Source organism: Drosophila subpulchrella, unplaced genomic scaffold, assembly GCF_014743375.2.
Source record: "Drosophila subpulchrella strain 33 F10 #4 breed RU33 unplaced genomic scaffold, RU_Dsub_v1.1 Primary Assembly Seq354, whole genome shotgun sequence".
NCBI lineage: Eukaryota > Metazoa > Arthropoda > Insecta > Diptera > Drosophilidae > Drosophila > Drosophila subpulchrella.
Window position 1 is genome coordinate 3218049 of NW_023665577.1, and position 20765 is coordinate 3238813.

General features: G+C 43.7%; 7 protein-coding genes across 8 annotated transcripts; 5 read left to right on the plus strand and 2 right to left on the minus strand.

Moving 5' to 3' along the window:
• Positions 1 to 73: 73 nt before the first annotated feature.
• On the plus strand, positions 74 to 1786 carry LOC119560861. Its single transcript, XM_037874529.1, has 2 exons — positions 74 to 470; positions 564 to 1786. The coding sequence occupies exons 1-2, from the start codon at positions 135 to 137 to the stop codon at positions 1704 to 1706; spliced, it is 1479 nt and encodes a 492-aa protein (XP_037730457.1). The 5' UTR covers positions 74 to 134; the 3' UTR covers positions 1707 to 1786.
• A 908-nt stretch (positions 1787 to 2694) lies between these two features.
• On the plus strand, positions 2695 to 11320 carry LOC119560694 (UNC93-like protein MFSD11). The gene is made up of 4 exons (XM_037874276.1): positions 2695 to 3130; positions 9499 to 9668; positions 9739 to 10196; positions 10373 to 11320. The coding sequence occupies exons 1-4, from the start codon at positions 3044 to 3046 to the stop codon at positions 10966 to 10968; spliced, it is 1311 nt and encodes a 436-aa protein (XP_037730204.1). The 5' UTR covers positions 2695 to 3043; the 3' UTR covers positions 10969 to 11320.
• On the plus strand, positions 6306 to 7566 carry LOC119560695. Its single transcript, XM_037874277.1, has one exon. The coding sequence runs from the start codon at positions 6416 to 6418 to the stop codon at positions 6872 to 6874; it is 459 nt and encodes a 152-aa protein (XP_037730205.1). The 5' UTR covers positions 6306 to 6415; the 3' UTR covers positions 6875 to 7566.
• A 338-nt stretch (positions 11321 to 11658) lies between the features above and the next one.
• LOC119560523 (programmed cell death protein 2-like) lies at positions 11659 to 13544 on the plus strand. The gene is made up of 3 exons (XM_037873999.1): positions 11659 to 11834; positions 11902 to 13001; positions 13059 to 13544. Exons 1-3 carry the CDS (start codon positions 11727 to 11729, stop codon positions 13312 to 13314), a joined length of 1464 nt encoding a protein of 487 aa, XP_037729927.1. The 5' UTR covers positions 11659 to 11726; the 3' UTR covers positions 13315 to 13544.
• On the minus strand, positions 13507 to 15283 carry LOC119560524 (F-box only protein 9). Its single transcript, XM_037874000.1, has 3 exons — positions 15060 to 15283; positions 14283 to 14996; positions 13507 to 14222 (listed from the first exon to the last, which is right to left on the minus strand). Exons 2-3 carry the CDS (start codon positions 14975 to 14977, stop codon positions 13586 to 13588), a joined length of 1332 nt encoding a protein of 443 aa, XP_037729928.1. The 5' UTR covers positions 14978 to 14996; positions 15060 to 15283; the 3' UTR covers positions 13507 to 13585.
• Positions 15284 to 15655: 372 nt separating this feature from the next.
• Positions 15656 to 17733, plus strand: LOC119560663 (DNA-directed RNA polymerase III subunit RPC3). Of its 2 annotated transcripts, none has more exons than XM_037874232.1 (7): positions 15656 to 15720; positions 15771 to 16063; positions 16182 to 16683; positions 16748 to 16853; positions 16916 to 17265; positions 17323 to 17490; positions 17551 to 17733. In XM_037874232.1, the coding sequence occupies exons 2-7, from the start codon at positions 15789 to 15791 to the stop codon at positions 17716 to 17718; spliced, it is 1569 nt and encodes a 522-aa protein (XP_037730160.1). In that variant the 5' UTR covers positions 15656 to 15720; positions 15771 to 15788; the 3' UTR covers positions 17719 to 17733. The 2 variants fall into 2 exon arrangements, with proteins under 2 accessions (XP_037730160.1, XP_037730161.1); XM_037874233.1 differs by having other exon boundaries at positions 15784 to 16063.
• On the minus strand, positions 17729 to 20615 carry LOC119560662 (protein VAC14 homolog). Its single transcript, XM_037874231.1, has 9 exons — positions 20451 to 20615; positions 20233 to 20383; positions 19942 to 20172; positions 19415 to 19880; positions 19032 to 19358; positions 18864 to 18972; positions 18505 to 18801; positions 18204 to 18446; positions 17729 to 18147 (listed from the first exon to the last, which is right to left on the minus strand). Exons 1-9 carry the CDS (start codon positions 20546 to 20548, stop codon positions 18006 to 18008), a joined length of 2064 nt encoding a protein of 687 aa, XP_037730159.1. The 5' UTR covers positions 20549 to 20615; the 3' UTR covers positions 17729 to 18005.
• Positions 20616 to 20765: the final 150 nt, after the last annotated feature.

Genomic DNA, 20765 nt, shown 5'->3' on the forward strand with positions numbered 1-20765 from the left:
CCCAGTAGGTTTTTCCATAACCTGAACATGTCTAAATGCTTATGACAGTACTTCACATTCAGTTGTATCACACACTTCTAACGTAATAGAACCACAAAAAGAAACCGATTCAAAATTAACATATTGGTGAAATCATGGAAGCCTCTACGGTTCCCAAAAAGGTCAACCGTAATGTTCTCAAGGCTCTCAGCATCCTGCAATCGTCTCGAACCGATTTTGTGCGCTTAAATGCTATCACTCGTCAGGTACAGATCCAAATGCGCAACTGCGTTCCGGTCGCCAATATAGAAGACGTGGTAAGGGAGTCTCTGTGCACCTTGACCAAGCTGGGCATTCTAATGCGGCTTGGAATGTCAAAGTATGCACTTTCCTATCCAGTTTTTTGCCGCTTGGGAAGGGCTCTGCCCAATCCGAACACAAATGTGCCGGGTAATCCCGGTAAACCATTACGCAAGGCAGTGCAGGAGGCTGTAAGTATGACGAAAACCTTATAATAAGAGCAGGTTCTTTCCTGTCCATGGCTTTCAATATTTAATAGAAATATCCTAAAATTTATTTTTCAGCGTCGCAAGAAGAGTCTCGGACACTTGGACCCATGGAAGCCAGCCACCAAGTTATTAAGTGAGGAATCCCTTTCTGGGAATGAAATGGACAAGATGCGTAAAAGAATGCGCACTAACACCAAGCGCATTCAAAAGAAGAAGAGAAATGTTGCCCAGCCACAACCAGGTCCCAAACAGGACGACCCGGCGGGGATTGAAAATGAGATCATGGACCCAAAACCACTTTTCGGCCCTTCAGGATCAACTACTCCAGATATCCCAGTTCCAAGTGGTACGACCAGTGATCCCCACAAACTTTCCGGCGCTAATGAGTGGGACACCCAAAAACCATTTTTCGGTTCACCACAAAGGAAGTATTCAAAACTCAACGCTCAAATCCCAGATACGTCATTGCAATCTGGAAATTTAAGTTCGCGGTTTTCTCGGGACATGTCGCCTGGCGTTTGTCCTCATGGTTTTTTGTTAATTCCCAGGAAGTGTACCAGCACGTCGGAAATAGTTAACAAAGTAGATGTAAATGAGGATGAAGGATCTGAAGCTTCGAAGAGTTCGTCTATCTGTAGCACCATTCCTATCGGCTTGGATGTCCAGTCAGCCGGGTATACTGGACTGGAACCCGATGTGGAAAATGCTTCCATGGTTGGGCTCTGCGGCAGTCCTCAAAACATGCGCACGCGGGCGGAACAGTACGTAACGCACTATGTAGTCTTGGATGAAGATAAACTACCAACTACCAATCAAGGACCTGTTATACCCGTTGGAGAGCAAATTGTAATATGTGAGGACCCTATTTCCCTTCCTCGAGAATCAAATTCCCAAGAATCTATTTCCAAAGGATTTATATTATCTTCTTACCCCCAAGACAACACGCTTTTGACCGATGGACATGTCAAAATTTCACAGTCGCTTAATTTCCATACTGAACTCGAGCCACAAGACGGGAACAATCAAGAGGCACCAAACGCAGTCTTCCTCGATGTCCCAAATTCCATTTCCGAAAATGCTGAGAATACGCCAGATCAAATTTCACAATCAGAAGAATACGAAGTCAAAGTTTCACAGTCGCTCAATTTCCAAACTGAACAACCGTCCGTCTTAAAAAAGTTGCGACGAAGCGTATCTGAGTTTGACTTTTATAAATGATTTTTAAATTAATAAAGCCAATCGAGTTACCCGCGCCCACATCGAACTATCGATAGTTGGTATGCGCGATTATTGTCAGATATCACGCTCACGACTTTGCTCTTGCCTGTGTGTGGGTGTTTTCTCTCTCATTTCCTCTCTGAGATTCGGTTTTCTTGGTACTCTACTGAACGTAGAGTCCGTCGACGTAGAGGTGATCTTTGTCTAAGGGGTCTGTATGTATAATAAAAGTGCAATCGCTATATAAAGTTTGTTAGGGAATATTTTACTGAGAGATTATAAAATATCGTAAGACAGCCCGAGATTTTTAGTAAACTTAACTTCAGTATTAGCTATTATACATAAATCGCTTTTAAAATATAATATCTAATTTAGGAAAAGGAGTAACTAGCTACTGTGGCCATCGACTTGACAATTTACAAAAATTGTTCATTTATATTTGTGTTTTAACATTTAATGAGAGGGGATACTGGATATTTAATAGGGGTGTTTAAATTTAATGTATAATTTTACATATGCGTAAGAAATATAATATTAGATTGGAGTTATGGAGTAATATGTAGTTTTGATGGCGGAATAGGTTTGTTCTGATGTTTTGGTACTGTCCGCATGTATCTAGTAGATGTTTGACTATCACTGCAGATGATATATGTATCTTCCCTTCAGTTCGAGAGCAAATGGAGTTGCTTTGGTAATGGCTACTCCTTCCGCAGTAAAAACCGAGAAGTGGTAGCTGATCCCATGAAACAATGTATTAGGAACTGATATAGCAGAAACTTTTAAGTTATGATTATTTTAAAAACAAATCTGGCGAAAAACAAAATCAAAAACGGGTTTTTCGAAATTGAAAATATATTAAAAACTTGCACTTCTTGAGATCAGGTGCTACATTCACTGTATCACCTCTAGGTAGGGCATACAAAATTCGGCATGGCGTTTGGTTTGGGGATTCCGTTATTATTGCGCTCCCTCTGAAAGTACGGCTCATTCAACTCTCGGCCGCCGACTCGAAAACATTGCATTTAACATTTGTGCTCAGTGTTTTGCTTTGAGTTTTTGCGTGTTTTAGTTGTGTGTTGTATTCTAACCATTTGCATTCGGTTATATTACGTTGCTTTCAAAAAGTGCTAAATAGATGCGTCCAGTTGAATCTGCCCATTGTCGGAATTGTTAACGTTTTTATCAGATTGAGATTGAGAGAGTCGCAGTTCACGCCCCCTCTCTTGTGACGACGTCAAATGCAAATGCAGTGCGCGCGGCAAGTTAATTGAATTCTATTTGATTGCACTCGCGGCGGGAAAAGATACAGATAGCCATTGCTATAGAACGGCATCAGGATGGATTTCAAATTCCTGATGATTCTTATCCTGGGCTTCGGCTTTATGTTCGTCTTCACGGCTTTCCAGACCATGTGTAACATAGAGGTAAGTCGATTCTTCGCTCTTTTCCGGCTCTCTTCCCCACCCACCGCTCTCTCTCTCTTTGTGTGTATGCGTGGGCGTTGATGTTGTTGTTGTCGACATCCTTGCCATTGGACCTTCGTCCTTGTCCTTGCCAATAGACGTCGTAGTGCCCTTGCCACCCCACCACCATCAACGCCCCGCGTCACAGGATGTTATAACATTGCCGCCATTCATTCTCGCAATTGTTCGCTCGTAAATTACCCCCTGATTTGTGGCGGTGTAAAGTGGCGAGGAGTTGCTTATTATAACGATTTAATGTACTGCTCCAAAGGTCACCGGTCATTCGGCGGCCATTGTTCGCTGTGCAAGTGTGGAGCACATCTGAGGGGGCCTCAATTGATAAGGAACTCGTACTCATCATCAGTCATAGAGCAGTTATCGTTTATAAAGCAAACAGAGCTAGAAATGTTGACCCCAATAGAGGAATAGGTCTCTCGTAACTTTCTTTAAATGATTGCCCCCTAACCCACACTTTCAGCAGTTCAAAATGTTGTTTGTCTTATGATTGCCCCTTGGGAGCAATGGGAAACCATTGAGCTTTGAGAACTTATCATCAGTATGCAGTATCATGCAGTAACAGCTGTGGAAGCCACATGTAACCAGAAAAGTTGACCCCAATAAGGGTTTACGACTTTCTCGAATTCTTACAATTATTTCTCATTAACCAATACGTTTGTGGACTGAAAACGTTGTATAGAAAGGTTTTACTCTTGAAATTCTCCAGTGGCTTATATTCCAAGAAGAAATTTAAGTATGTATATACGAGATTATTTTTTATAAATCCGGTGACGAATACTTCAACTTTTATTTACCCAAAAAAATGATAATGGAATCCAGTTTCAACGAATGATGAACGACATTCTAATTCCATTAAAATATATCAAATAATTCTATGTAGTGGGTTCTAGCTGGTAGAGCATCGATTTATACAAACTCCGCTCCACTGTAATCAATATTATTTCCAAGAACCAGCTGATAATAATCCCATTCACAGGCAGATTTGGGGGCATACTTCAATCTAATTCTGTTACGAAGTGACAGCGATTACCTAATTAATATTTGCAAATGAACACAGTGTATTACACTTATTGGTAATGAAAGGCATAGATAAAAATCCATTGGCGCGTTCATTGACTGGTTGCATTATAACGGCTTATTTCGATGACTATTTATTGTCGGTAATAAAATCCGTAAGATCAAGGCCAACGGATGGCAAAAGCAAAACCAGAAAACCGACTTATATACCTATTTTATACTATATACCATTTCGTGAGTGCGGATTCATTAACCAACTGGATTGTCGGGTATGCGAAAAAAACGTTCTTGTTTACGTTTATCTCGTCTTATTACGTATGCGACGCTGTTTTGTTATGGCCGAAACGCGAATTCCAATACTGACCACCAGATGGGTCTTTGTCATTGTTTTGCAAACAGCTCATTTTTTGAAGCATTTTGTTATGGTTCAATGCACTGTATGAATACCTTCTGATAAATACCACAAAAATTGGGTTTAAAGCGTTGTAATTGTCCCTTTGGTTTTATTTTTTTGATGGTTTTCCTTACGGTTTTATTTTGGGCTTTCAGCGAGGCAAGCGGCGCATGCGCAATACATTTTTTCTGTCTTTGTGCCTGCCCTCCAGTTAGTGTTTCTCTTTATAAACAATTTACTACGGCAGCAGCAACAAAAGCAAAAGTGACTTGAAATTCCAATCAGGGCGTGCTTCGGCGTAGTTAACTAAATTCATAGACCACACAGGAAAAAAAAGAACTACATAAGTGGTTATTAATCATTGTTTCATTTTAATGCTAATCCGAACAGCTTATGATATATAAATCATTTTAGAGATTAGATCCTATCTGGAGTACTTGTGACATTGTGTCAATATCCATTAATATATGGATTATTTATCCAGAGATGTTTTTATTATGGATAATAAAACTAGTTTGTAATAAAGATGGTTTTTCATAAGCCGATGACCTTTAGGGACAAAAATTGTAACAATTTGGTTAATCACAAACAATAGGAATGGAATCTTAAATAATAATAAGCTTTATACAAATTTTTCTTCAGTGTAGTTAGCCAAACTTATAGACCAACAATCGATCGATCGGCCCGTATTCCGTGTCCATTAGAGAGCAATTTTGAAGCGAGGCCTTGGCTCATATGGTGCAATAGTTGGAGTGGCACAGAACACTTTCAGAGACCGCTGGAACCGCTTTCCACCTGATTGCGCAATCGATATCAAATGCAATGCCCAACGCAAAACGCGTCGAGCAGCACAACTCTTTCAATGTCATTGCAATTGCAAGTTCGTTGCACAAACCCCCACACAGTCGTCAGGCTCAAGGCCACGTCAGCAATAAACCAAGCCACGTTGACCAACATACATATGCACACATCAATTTGGCTAAGACGGTGGGCGATTGACTGAGGGGGGAGGGGGTGGCGACGGGCGGAGCGCCTGCGCCCAGACGGTTGCACAACAACAAACCGAAAAGTGGGTGTGCGCCGACGAGCCCACCACTCACTGCCCGAATCCAAATCCAAATCCGAACCACCTGACCCCACCTCCCACAAAACCACCTTCTCTGCCAGCAGTCGTGTGCAGCAATGTCTGACCAAAAGAGCGGAAAATCAAGTCTAGCCTGGCCAGACCGAGTTTTCTGGACACCCTATAAAGTAACGATGGTCTCAGCGAAAATGGGATTTTCCCTTTAATGATTTAAGGCTTATAAAAATAAGAAACAAAATCCAAGAGAGGGTGTTCTATTTAACAACTTTTCTTAAATAAATAAAAGTATATAACACCTTAAATATAATATATGAGTTCCTAAAACTTCGTGGTTTTAGACAGCATTTTTAAAAATCCAGCTTTAATACAAGCCATAAAAAAACTGCCCTGCGTAATCTTAAAATTCTGAGATATTACTTATCAGAAACAAGTGATCTTATACTAAATTAAATTCTACTAACATAACCCCCCGAAATACCTCAGTGCTTTGAGACTGCCTTTAATATAAGCCTTAGAGAAGCCTACCCTCCTTAATCTTAAAATTCTGGAATATGACATATGAAGTAAGAAATTATTTTAAGCTCCCTGGCTTAAAGGAATATCGATCTAGTTGTCCCACAAAAATATATCAGCAAAGACAATAAATATCTTAGGTTACAACAAAATATCAACAAAGTCAAAACTTATAAAACAATAAATATCTAAGCCTAATTAACGATTTTACTGCAACAAAATGAAGGATTACCTTAGGAAGAGTATTGATTTCAATGTCGAACGCAAACAGGAGCTGGGCGACTTTCGCACCTATGGATTTATGAAGACGGTCAGATCGGATACACCGATCCCGGCGGCTCAGAAGCAAGTTAGTGCCACAACACTGACGGAGAGGTTGCACTCCATACACGGAAGGGTGTCGATGTTTGTAGAAAGCGAGGTGGGATCAGAAGGACTACCCTCTAATATGCCTTCAGTAATATCCATCTCACGCCAATCGAAAGGTATGACCTCCTTTGAGATGAAACGGAAACTATTTGATGAGGCGGAGTTCACCATAACCCGAGGCAAGAAACTAAGTGATCTCACTCATCCAGAAGAATCTGGCGAAACTATTGCCTTTAAAGATCCAGGATGTTCGAGTATGGAAGAAATCGAGGCATATTGTGACAGAATGCACATTAAGTTTGCCAAATAATTCGTATACGGGTTCTATATTTTATTCAAGTTTTCCTAGAAGCTTCTACTTACTTTTATATTGCTTAAATCAAATTGATCTAGTTACCAGCAAACAAAGTGTCACTAAACAACTAACATCCAAGCTGACAATATATTACTATACATTTACCACTACCACAAAATGGCCAAATACTTTAAGAAGGATATTGACTTCGATGTTGATCAGAAAAGGGAGTCAACCGATGGACGCACCTACGGATTTATGAAGACCTTGAGGTCGGATACGCCCATTCCCATGGCTCATAAGAAAATCGGTTCTTCAACACTGTTGAATAGGCTAAGAACATGGCACGCTGTGGACTTTAACAATGATGAAAGCGAATCTGAATCCACTGGAGAGCAGGGTTCCTTAGATTCAGTGCCGTCGCCGGATGGTCGAAGAAACTCATTGACTCCCTTTGAGATGAAACGGAAAATGTTTGATACAGCCGAGTTCACCATAACACGAGGCCAGAAACTAAGTGATAATATTCATCCGACCCATTCCGGATTAAAAATGAATATCAAAGAAACTGAAATTGATTATATGGAAGATCTGGAGGCATATTGTCGCAAAATGAACATCAAGTTAGCCAAATAATCGACCTAATTTCATACTTTGTATACAGCTTCTAAAGCTATAAATAAAGCAGACGATAATATTTTCCTCTAGCTACATAATTTAATCAAAATTAAAGAACTTTTTTGTAAAAATATATTGTATGGAGCATGCCAATTTGAAGTAAAAGTCATTATACCTTCTGTAAGGAAAGACATACCTAACTCGTTTCGCATTTTTTGAAGTTTTTCGTGAGTCGTTGTGCCAGTTTTTGCGTAACAAATAAACAAAGCAAAGTGACGATCGATTTAATAAGTTGTTCAGTACATTCTCCTGCAATTCCTCGTACGCACGTTACTTTCTTTATTGCATTTCGACTTTCTTTCGACTCTTGTTTGCACACAACTTGACCCAATTCTCTGGATAGGAGGTTTATATGTCCGCCAGTCCAATAATAAAGAGATCATCAACAAATTTTCATTGAGCTCCATTGGTGGTGATAAGGAATACTTACATTTGAAACTCGAGATTTCTTATCACCACCGTCTTTCAGTCGTCTATAGCACTTTGCTTTTTATGCTCTACTATACCAGTGCCATAAACATTATTTAGCTTGAGTTTTAATGTACGTATGTACGTTCGAAATATTATAGCCAGTTAGAACATTTGTGAAGTCCCAAAAGTGGCTCTAAGCATTTTCCGTTGATAGACTTATAAATAGTTCCTGAGTTCTCAAGGGCACTGAACGTATACACCGTATGTTTCCTGACAAATCAGTTCCGCTTCTCGAATGCAGACAATTAAATTCTCGACTTTCACTTACTTGTAGCCCCTGTTATTAAAATATAAGTACACAGTTCTCTGTAGAGCACTTTTATAGCACTATCAGCCTCTGAAGTTGGACTTCAAAAGTGGCACGAGGACCGGACCCGATTTGCAGCGCCACTTAATTGATGCAGCTAGAAATCGAATTCAAGTCAGAGTCAGAATTTTTCGCTAAGATAGCCATATCGATAGGTCGTTCACCGAGATGCGTTCTTTGGAATGGAAAATTTTTGAACTCAACCACAAACACGTTTCGCATGTGCAGCTAGTAATTTTCCATTGATATTCGCAAGAATTGTAATTTTGCACTTGAATCTTTAGATTGTATAGTTGCAGACAAGGTTTTGATTGGATTAATTTTTTTCAGCTGCTCTGATTTTTATTTTATTGTATCAATTTATGCATGTTAGGACCACTCTAATCGATTACTATACAAATATAAAAGTGACTTCAGTCATAGGTATTCTCAATAGCTTTTCTTTTATAAACTTGTATGTTAAGAAAATTCTAAATTACATAAGATGTTATTAATTAAACCCGTCACTCGTAGAGCCTCGCCCACTCTAACGGCCACAAAACGCACAAAACTGTGGCTCCTACAGTTTTAATGCTAGAATTAAAAATGTAACTGGAATTTATTGTTCTCGTCAATACCTATCGATTGACGCAACCATGTCCACTTTAACGTCCACAAACCGCCCATAAACTTCAAAAATCGTAAATATGAACGCGGATATCTCGGAAAATATTAAAGGTAGAGGATTGGGATTTCAGATTTAGATTCCGTAGCCTTGTACGCAGCGCAAGTTTGTTACGCAAATATGCCACGCCCACTGTAACACCCACAAACCGCCCAAACTTGTGAGGCCCACAATTTTCATGGTAGAACAAAAATTCTAGCTTAAATGTATTGGTCTCGTCAGGCGTTTGGAGTCGAAAAACCATAGTGATAGTATTTCAAAACCAACTAGGTTTTAATTTTATTATATCCGTTTTGGTGGGGTTTCCTAGAGAGATGTATTTTGCCTCCAAAACGTATCCGGACAGGAAATACCTGATATTGTGTACTTGAGCCGCGAACACGTTTACCGTATAACATTTAAAGAAAAACAATAAACAAACGCGTTGCTGCCGGTTCATTGGCATGCAGTCGTCAAAAAGTGTCTGGCACGTTTCCAAAATGCTAATCATATCTCTTTTCTACCCTATGTACCCCACAGAAAACCATACTGGACAGCATTTCCCAGGAAGATGATAGCTTTAAGGGTGAGGGCTACACCAGCCTGGCGATCATCTACCTGTTCTTCTCGCTCTCCAACTGGCTGGCACCCTCGTTCATCTCGTTCACCGGACCCCGAGTGGCCATGGTCGTGGGAGCACTGACCTATACGTGAGTTGATCCCCGGATCCCCTTTCATGTGGTCAATAAAGTTTGGTAACTAATGTCCCCCGATGCACAGGGCCTTCATGATCACGTTCATGTTCCCATCCACGGTGCTGCTGTACGTGGGCAGCGCCGTGCTGGGATTGGGTGCCTCGATCACCTGGACGGGTCAAGGAACCTATCTGGCACGCTGCAGTGAATCCACGACCATCTCCCGCAACTCTGGCGTCTTCTGGGCCTTGCTGCAGTGCAGCATGTTCATCGGCAATCTGTTCGTGTACTATCAGTTCCAGGACAAGACCAGGATCGACAAGGAAACACGAAATCTGGTCATCGGCGTGCTCACCGTGATCGCCATTCTTGGCATCGTTTTCCTGGCCGCCCTGAGATTCATGGCCGACAATGCCGAGCACGACAACGAACTAGAGCAGAAGCACACTGGCTGCGGGCAGGCCATGTACGCCTTAAAGTCCGCAGGACAATTGTTCCTTACCAAGAAGATGCTGCTCCTCAGCTTGGCTTTCTTTTATACAGGTTGGTAGAAGTACCTAGATAATAAACTATCTAAATAATAAATTGCATTCCATATATTAAGTTACCATTTTAATTTTACAAACCTAAAAATAACCTTAAAAAATATCAAAACAATAACTCATTAAACTTATAATGATATCATTTAACTTTAACAAATTATATCTTAACCTTTACAGGTCTTGAGCTGTCATTCTTCAGCGGCGTTTTTGGATCGGCGATTGGATTCACCACGAAAATTGCTGAGACCCCGAAGGAGATCGTTGGCCTGGTGGGCATTTGCATTGGAGCCGGCGAGGTCTTCGGAGGAGGACTCTTTGGCATACTGGGCAACAAGACGACGCGATATGGACGCGATCCCATCGTGATTGCCGGCTATGTGATGCACATGGCGGCCTTCTTCATGACTTTCGTCAACCTGCCGAACAGCGCACCGTTCAAAGATACCACCGATATATCCTACCTGGATCCGCCCAGAGCCAGCATTGCGCTGATCTGTGCCTTTCTTTTGGGCCTGGGCGATGCCTGCTTCAACACCCAGATCTACTCGATGCTGGGCGGCGAGTATGTGAACAATGCCGTGGGCGCCTTCGCCCTATTCAAGTTCACCCAGTCGGTGGCGGCGGCCATCAGCTTCTTCTACTCCTCGCACTTCGGACTGTACGTTCAGCTGGGCATCCTGGTGGTCATGGGAACCATCGGCACCATCGCCTTCGTAGTCGTCGAGTGGGGCTTCAAGAGGCAGCACCGCGAACAGGAGGCATTGGAGAAGTAATCCCGCCCGATATCATAGGATCTAGAGTATTAGATGCAGGTTCTCGTTAGGGCGCTAGGGCTGTATAGCCACTTGTCCGCGTTTATTAATATCCTCGGAGTGCTTTAAATCCGTGCGACTGCGTCGTCTTCCTAGACAATAACTAATAAGTGTTGTTGCGCGCTATTGTTGCTAAATATACGTATTTTAATGTTGGCATTCCAAAACGTAATTGTAATCTAGTTGTCTATGTTTTTATATGTGTGTATTGTATATGTGCGTTTATTTATTTTAAGCAGCTATTGTGCAATTGTAAATTAGTAAACCACAGATTTGGAGTATTATAAGAAATATATAACGAATTTTAAGAAAACTTGGAAGTCTTTCAATATGGCAATTGGCTGTTTGTTTGGGTCTTCATTGAAAATAAGATTAACTAGTTCGGAAATAAAAATTCACATTCAATAAATTGTTCTCAGATGGAGCCAATTTCTAAATTTGTAATCATTTCAACCATTGTGGCTTACCCTCTGCGGTTTCGTAAAAAAAGTTTTAAAAAGTAATCATAAAGAGGCTATTAATTAATCTAATAATGATTTAAACTTATTTACATTTTAAAATCCTCATTATGACCGTTACAAAACGTATACTCGATTAAAGAATATTCGATACTTTCGAAAATCGATAAGACTATCAGAAAACATCAGAAAGATTCACTTCGCACATCGCTAATAAAAAACCATTCGGAAGTTTGGGAAATTTGGATAGAACCATGAAAAATGGCCAAGAATAAGTCAACGGTGTACCTGGGATACGAGGATGAGGAGGTTACGGCCAAGCAGGAGCAGTTCCTGAACAGCTGCACCAACAAAATCGGCGGCACACCCGTAAGACGGGCGATTACATGGACTTCCACCGAGACAGCTGATAATTGAAATTGATTTTTACCCACAGGATTGGCCCAGACACGAGGTTACCATTCCGTCATGCCCGCTGTGCGGAGCAGTGCGTCCGCTGATCGTGCAGATGTATGCGCCGCTGGACCGCTCCCAGTTCCATCGCAGCCTGTACGTCTTTGGATGCATGAGCCCCGCCTGCTCGCAGAATCCCAAGAGCTGGGTCTGTGTGCGCACCCAGCACCTGGATCACCAGTTCGAGGTGATCAGTGAGCAGTCGCCCAAGGCCACGCCCACTGGCAAGCAGCATTCGAAGAAGAAGAGCAAGTCCGGCGGCTTGCAGGCGGTCAACTGGTGCAGTGGAGCGGACGACTGGGGCGACAGTGGCAGTGGAACCATCGAGGTGACCAAAACCAACTCCGTGGCGTTGGACGAGGCCATGGACATCACCGCCGACGACGAGCAGAATGAGAGGAACGGCAATGTGCGTCCCAATGCCTTGCAATACGCCAATGCGAAGGCCGATATCAAACTGGATGAATCAGTCAAGCTGGAGCAGGTGAAGATGGGCGGCGATGAGGACGAGGACGAGGATGAGAGTACCTCGCTGGAGAGCGACCTGATCTCGGGCTTCCATCAAATGGACATGGTCTCTCCCCAGAACGCCGACGATGATCCGAATGCCAACTGTGCAGCGGCCGCCGCTCCCAGTTTGGATGGAGCCGGAGCCAGTGCAGCCTCAGCAGCCGTTTATGCCGAGATTGAGGGTCCCGAAACGGATCTGGTGCTGGTCGACACGCCCAAGAAGCCGGAACGCGACCTCGTTGCCTTGCTAAAGCACACCTCCAGTTCGCTTTCGCAGATCAAGGATCTTACACTCAAGTCGTACTACATTGCCGTGGATGTGGAGAGCAAGACCCAGGTGGAGGAGTACGAGAACTATGGAGGTGCTCTATCCATGGACCATATACGTGATCTGTACCAAGAGTATAAGCTGAGGGACGGAGACGCGGCTCATTCACCCACAGGCGGTGCCTCCGGATCTGGGGAGCCGGGCGAGGAGTTCGAGTCCTACGAGAAATCCCTGCCAGCCCATGGCGACATAGTGTTTCACAACTTTATCACTACCATCCAGCAGAATCCGGGACAATTATTAAGGTGAAGTTTGTTTTTTATCCTCTTAGTTTACTGTTTCCTTATGGTGCTCTACTTCAGGTATTCCCGGGATGCGCTGCCGCTGCTGGTGGCACCGCTGACGGAACCCCTGCCCAGGTGTCAGAATTGCAAGGGAGAGACCATCTGCGAGGTGCAGCTGCTGCCCACACTCATTCCCAAGCTGCGGTTTCAGGTGAACGGCTGCAATGCGCCCATCGAGTACGGAAACGTGCTGGTCTTCACTTGCCTCAAGAGCTGCTGGGACACGCCAGACCTGATGCGCTACGAACATGTTGTGGTGCAGTCCGAATCTTAGACCGGCGTGCGGCCATTATCCAAAGCCATTAGAACCTTCGCTGTAGCTGCTACGGTTGCAGACTGGTGCAACGAATTTTAAACTGCAGAGGAAAAGCTAAGCTTCTCGATTGTCCTAGGAAGATTTTATGCTCTAGTTGTTAAGAACGTTGTAAGCTTTTAGACACTCCGATAAGGATAGTTGCTAATAATATCTCGTTATTTCCACTCCCCCTCTAACAGGGTTTCAAATTGTAGTGTTTTATTTCCCCTTTCCAGGAAGCTTATCTAACTTAGGCTAAAGGTGCATCGGCATCCAAGTGGTAGCTCTTAACGGTTGAGAATCTCAGCGGCGGATATTTGGCCTCCGTCAGGTCAAACTCGGAGCTTGTGTCCACCTTGTTGCGCTTCTGCACGAGCGTGTAGTGTGACCACACCAACTGGGCGCAGCGGCGCTTGGATGCTGTGATGCGCAGCTCGATCAGGAACTGCGAGGAGTCCTCCTCCACTGGCATGATACTGCCGCGTCTTTGTCGCATGTGACCCGGTCCTCGAGATTGCGACTTCTGCAGCACTAGAGTGACTGTGCTGCCGAAGAGCCGATAGCGACCGCGTAGCATTTCTGGCCTTAGATTGTGTGGATTCTTCAGCTTGGAGACACCCTGCGCCGGCTCATCGGCGCTTGTCATCATCAGCACCTTGCCATCGGGCATGAATCGAATGTAACGATAGTACTCAACCAGCTGCACAGGCCGGTAGAACTGATCCTGAAAGCTGTTCTCGCCCATTCGCAGGTACGTGGTCTTGCTGATGTAGCAGCCATTGAAGAGCACTCGCTCCCGGCGGATGAACATGTCGCGCCAGGAGTAATAGACGTTGCTGATGTCCGAATCCTGGGCCTCCAAGGTTCCAACGTTGTGGCCCCATACTCTGTAGAAGAAAGTTCTATGGTTAGGCAAGGAGTAACTCGGATTTGAAAGATACCCTTACTTGACACAGGCTAGTCTCCATAGCTCCTCATCCCGGGCGTAGACATAGAAGCCCTTAGACACAGCGGCACACTGTTCCAGCGATCTCATGTCCAGTTGGGCGGAGACCACCCAGCGGAGGATGCGCATCACAATCTCGGGCGGAAGGTCGGCAAAGTGGAGGCCAGTGGTCAGGACACTGGCATCGCGGCTGGACGCGATCATCTTGCCGTTGTAGATGTTATCCTGCCTCAAGTCCTGCTGGAACTTCTCATAAAGATTGTCGACGACCTCTTCACCGCCCTCCGAGGCGTCCGGCTGACCCAGATCCAGTTGCTTGGCCAGATCGCTGGCCAAATTGTGGTACTTCTTGCTGGCATCGCCGCTGAGCTTCTGCTGCTCGTAGAACCGGAACTCGATGTCCGGAACGATCTGCGTGGCCTTCCGGTAGTAGGGCAACGCGTCGTAGACCTTGCCACGCTGCTCCAACAGCACGGCGGTCCTATAGAGGCTCTCCGCCTTCCGCAGCATATCCGTTTCGCTGAGGTTGGAATTGGCCGCCGTAAGGGGATCCCCTGCATCAGAACGACTCCGGGCTGCACTATTCATGTGACCTTGAAGCTCCCGCTGCCAGTTCTCCCGGAACTCATCCAGTGCACTGGTGCCGGAGCCCGTTTCCTGGCCAGGCGCCTCGCCGTCCGAGTCCGCATCCGACATGGTAAGAAGTAGAACTGGTCTGCAAATGCCAAACAGCGCGTAAAAATAGATTCCTGCGCATTTATCTGACGCAATTTCTAACCTGAAAGGTCTTAGTACTTAGTACCCTTAGAAGATGGGGAGAATGGGGCGGCCAAAATAAAGCTTATAATAAAGGGCCGCGCGTACTGCTGACTTAGGCGCTTCACCCCAGAATTTCGAAGTCGTATGCAACTGGGTGAGCAACATGTGGCCATTGGTAAGACCCCAAAGATTAAGTTTATTCAGATAGGCAAACGGGAACACTTCTACCTGTGTAAAGTTTATTTTTACAGTAGAGGTGGCAAAACGTCGATGGGAACATCGATCATGTTTTGTAGGGCGTTATCGATGTTTTTTAAATTTTATTTAATTTTATTTAAACTATGATATTACGCACGAAACGCAAACAAATTATACGTTTGTAAAAGAAAATTATAAATTATTTAAAAATAAAAAAACTAAGTTTAGTTTATAACACATGTGTTGGAATTCCATATCTCAAAAGCACATTCCAATTCAAATGAATATTAAATAGATTACAAAATAATTGTAAGATATTTATTTCTTCTGATTTATAATAAATTTTAGATTTTCAGAAAGTGTTTTTTAAATGTTCTGATTTTATTTCTTATTGGATAAATTATCGATAAGTTTCGATAAACAGCTGACTCCAACGCGGTTCTGTTTTGTTTTGGTTCCCAGTTGATCCGTATTATCAGCAGGTAAAAAGAGCTATTATTAATAAACGAGTGAAATTGATGTGTAATTATAGGTACTGCCGACAGGAACCATGTCCGCGGACTACTCGCATCTGAGCTCCGCCATCCTGGAGCAGTGCTTCGGCAAGGTGGTGCAGGCGGTGGCCGACTGCCTCTTCTCGGCCACCACGAGGACCCTGGGACAGATCACCAGTGCCACCAAGTTCTCGCGCAAGGAGGCGGCACTCGCCCTGGCGGTGCTCGTCAAGTACAGACTGGTGGACTTTACAGCCTCCAAGCAGAATCCCTTCCTGGCTGAGTACTCCCTGCGGCGTGAAGATATTCTCTGTCTCCTGCGGTATCCACGGTGAGTTGTGTATAAAACTATTCATATCTACCAGGACAACCTCCCTGTTATTGTAAAAACACTGGTAATCACTGGTCATCATCTTAAAAGACTTTTAAAATATCCTCTATTTTTTTAGCTACGTGCATCTGGTGCAAACCAAGTACGGAAATGTTGGTGCCTCCATCGCCGAGGAGCTAATCAATTCTGGATCGGATACGGCTACTGGGATACTCATCAAGTGCTTGGCAGAGGGCGAGAACAAGGCGGAAAGCCCGGAATCCTACCGCAACACCTTCCTCCAAATGGTCACCGATCACTACATCATTAAAAGGCCAGAACTCCTGGTGGGCGACGACCAGGATGAGAATGTGCCGAAATTTGAGAGCAACGAGTGCGATTTCTTCAGGCATCCCAATATTGACCTCCAGTTGCTGGCCAAGATACGAAAAGGAGAAGCCAGTCTGACGGAGGCCAGGGACAGCACTATGGTGTGGAACCTAAACTACGATCGCTTCCATCAGGATTTCCGCGACACAATCATGGTGGACGCCATTGAGCGGAAACTGGGCGAAAATGCTGCAGAGTGCTTTCGGTTCATATTGAAGATTATGTACAATACAACTGATCCATGGCAGAGGGTATGTAACAAGTTATATATACATACGTTTTCTAGATTTTATAATAGCTTAAATCGCTTTTCAGAAACTCTCCAACCAGATAACTTTTGTGGAAATTAAACAGGCGATTGAACGGAAATCTAACAACCTAGATCTTATGAAGTACTTGGACCAGTATATAAGTCTGATAAGTAAGTATAGTACGCTGTATAGCGTAGGAATACTTTACTAATTAAGTTTTGTTATTTAAAAGCCGACGACTCACTTGGATTCTTTCGGAGAGTGGGAGACATGGGTGGCGGAGTTTATGTAGTAGATATGGAACATGCCTTCGAGTCACTTGCCTTTGCTTGCGTAGAATCTGTCATCACGGAACGCTTTGGCTCAAAGGCAGCCCGGATATTTCGAGTGATTCGATGCAAGAAATACATAGAACAGGAGGATCTGCAAAAGGAGGCCATGATCCCGTCAAAAGAGGCCAAGTCGCTGGCGTATAATTTATTCCAGGAACAGTTTATACATGTCAAGATTATTAAAAAGCCGGGTGGAGGCAGTAATGGTCCCGCCAAAGCCTTTTATCTCTTCCAGGTCAAGGAAAAGGATGTAAGTAAAGCTGGTTATTATCAGTGTGAGATCTTTAATGTTAATTATGAATTTTAGACCGTGAGAATGTTGCTAGATGCCAGCTACAAGTCCCTTTATAACACATTAGAACGATCCAACTTTGAGAAAAATGAGCACAAGGGTCTCATTGAAAAATCACAAAGGTTGGACAGCATAGTTGAAACAATGAAGGAGCGAGGAGAAACTGACGAATATATTGCAGAGGTACTTGTTATTTAAGGATACATTTTTATATATATTTTTAAACGCTTAATTGTTTTTCAGATTGTGGAGACTTTCACACCACCCGAGTGCGAAATCCTTAATAAGGTAAAAAATAGGATAAAGACCTTGTCGAAGGCCGAACTGACCCTGGATGATACTATTTTCCTTCTACAAATGTATCAGCACCATTGCACTTCGCTGCCAACGGGTATTCGAAAATTTAAATAAAAGGTGTTGTTAGGAGAGTGGATTGTCTTATTTATTGAGAATGTGGCATCTAAGTTTAGAAAACTAATTCTGAACATTTACAAACACTCACGAACATTCTCTTACAAAATGTTTTTCGATTACAAATCTATTAAATTATTTGTTGTCCAGTTATGGGACCCTATGGAACGTGGGCTATTGCCAAAATGATGAGGTGTGTTACATTTACATTTTTTAAAAATGCATGTGGCGAAAAAAAGACTGCACACTGAATCACAGGCTATATAAATAAGGTATGCTTAAGAGGACTAATTACTTTCAGGAGTAATTACGCTCCGTTTTCGGTGTACTATACGCTGCTCGCGATGTGCCTTCTGCAATTTGATGAAATGTTGCTCCAAGGCATCGAAATCTATGCCACTTTTGTACTCTAGCGAATTGCGCTCATCTCTGTGGGTAAGCGACAAATTACATTCCATAAGCTGTTAGTCAGGGAAATAACTTACATCGGATCGTGTCCCCAATAGTTCGGTACGCATTGCAGGCGATTGCGAAGGGTATCAAACGCTTCTGTCTGCGGCAGCAACATCAGGATGCCAAACAAAGCATGCGCCAAGTACTGAGCATCCGCGCAATTATTCGCCTTGGAAACGAGCGTGAGACGTAGAGGAGCGAAAATGGGGGACTCTATCAACTGAACCAGCTTGTCCAACTCGGTAAGCAGCTCCAAGGTGATTTCAACATCGGCACTGCAAGGTAAACATTATGTAAACTAGCAGATGAGAACTATTTGTATTAAAAACTTACAATAATGTAACCAAATGCGATACATGCTGATAGCTCTGGGCCAGAAGGCACAAGGATAGCGTGGATACTGGACAGTGGGCCCAACTCTTGTAGAGGCATTGAAAGAGATCTGCAGATTTCTCGTTAGAAATATTTCGCAGGCTGGTACGCAACTCGAAAAGTTCCGTTGAGGTGAGCAGAATGATGTTTAGCAGGCGCACAACCGTCGATGCGAACTTCAAGTTGGGCACCTCCTCAGCTATTATTTCCGCAAAGGTGCGGTAAATATATTCGGCATTCAGCAAAACACAGAGTTTTCTAAATGAAAATACTTGTGTTATTTTGAAACTCATCAAGTAAACAAATTTGTGTGAAGTTACCTTATAATGAGGCTGGCTCTGTTCTCTAAGATGAGTTTCTCCTCGTTGAAGAGGTTTAATAAGCTAAGTAAGAACTTACGATAGTGTGATTTGTTGAAGTCGTTCAGCTCTGTAAGTATAATTACAAATTATTTCAATTTAATTCAGTACACACAGAAAACTTCTTACCCCTGTTGTCCTGAGAATTAACGATTTCCGCCAAAACAGATAGACTTTGGAGAACTACCTCATCCGAGTTGTCGGCCAGCGTTGAAAGCAGGTTATTATTTAAGTTACTCGCATGCACGGACATTTCGTTTGGAAAATTGGTGAAAAGATGATGGATCCACTTGAGTACCGCGATCTTCGTGTGCATGGAATTGTGCGTAAGATACTGAGAGAGAACGTCCATAATTGAACGCAGATCAATTTTGGCCACCGTCTGTGTTTTCAGTTCCTTGGTGGACACCAGCAACATCATCGAGTTGTTAACGGACACGGCGCACTCTTTAATGCCTAAAAAATAAATATGATAAGGTATGATATATCTTTCTCCCATTAAACTGTCTTACTCCTTTTGGACTCCACATTGTACTCCAAACACGGCAATATGGCCGTAAATATCCCACTAGCGTAGGGCAGCACATTGGGTCCAAATATTTGGACAAACTCACGGATCCAGGTGATGGCAATCGATTTGATTAGTTCATTGGGAGATTGCGCATGGGTTATTAGCGTATTGATGGTGTCCTCCATCCGCACGGATGAAGAGTCGTTCCTTATGGACTTCAGGAACTGACTGATCGTGGTCTCACACATGCGCTGGATCTCGGGCGTGTTGTCCTCGAGCATGACAAAGAGACCGTCGAGAATTTCGGTCAAATAGTTGACCATGTTAATGTCCGGCACGGCGTTCAGGATCGAAATCCATGAGATCACATACTGACGGGCAAAGGCATCCTTCACATAGATGTGCTCCCGCAGCAAAGGAATGAAGGCCTGCAGATTGAAGGTCTGCGAGGATTCCGTGACAATGTCCTATGGAAAATAGAGGTATTATTAATACAAACATATTTAGGAAGTAGATAATAGGAAGTACCTTCAGCAGGCGATCCAGCAACTCACTGCCGTCCTTAACCATCTGATCGGAATCGGTGACGAGTCGGGATAGTGCCGCGAAAAGCTCCGGAAAGAAGGGAATGATGGCGGATCGGGCCACTTTGACCACGTTGTACAGAGACTCGCAGGCGAAGTATCGCACCCGCAGGTCAGGATCCGAAAGACAGGTCATAATGGGCGTGACCAGGCCCTGGACATACTTGTCCGAGTCCTGGAAAAGCAAAAGATGTCTCAGCTATCTTCTAATGAATCCGATGACTAATGGTTTTACCTTGCCCAGCCCTAATCCCGTGGCAGCGAGACCGATAAGCGCCCCTTTCCGACGGTTCGCATCCCGTGATGTCGCATAGTCCGTGGCTAGTACCTCGATCAGCTTTCGGATCTGCGCCGAGTTGTTCTTGTTGTTGAATTCCGTGACCATTCTGTTGGAGAGGCGGATTTCCCACTTGGAATTACGAATCTAGGGGCTCCGTATAGTCGGATACTCACTTCTCGATTTCCTGGGAGGCCAGCTTCCGTTTTTCGTACACCTTGTCGCCCAGCGCCTTGGCGCAGGATTCACTCAGCGGGGCGTACGGCGGCTCCATTCTGTAATCCGGAATCTAATAAAAATAACAATATTTGTAGGCGGGTTTTCGGATTGCTCTGCATCTCCCTGCCAACAGCTGATTGACGGGGCTGCCAACTCGTGCCCAAATGTGGTTCTGTTGCGCGCAAAGTCTCCTTTTTTCCAAAATTAAAAAAAAAGAAGGGTTTGTATTGGACCCTCTGCCCAGTTCTTCATGATTTTTCCATACAATTGGA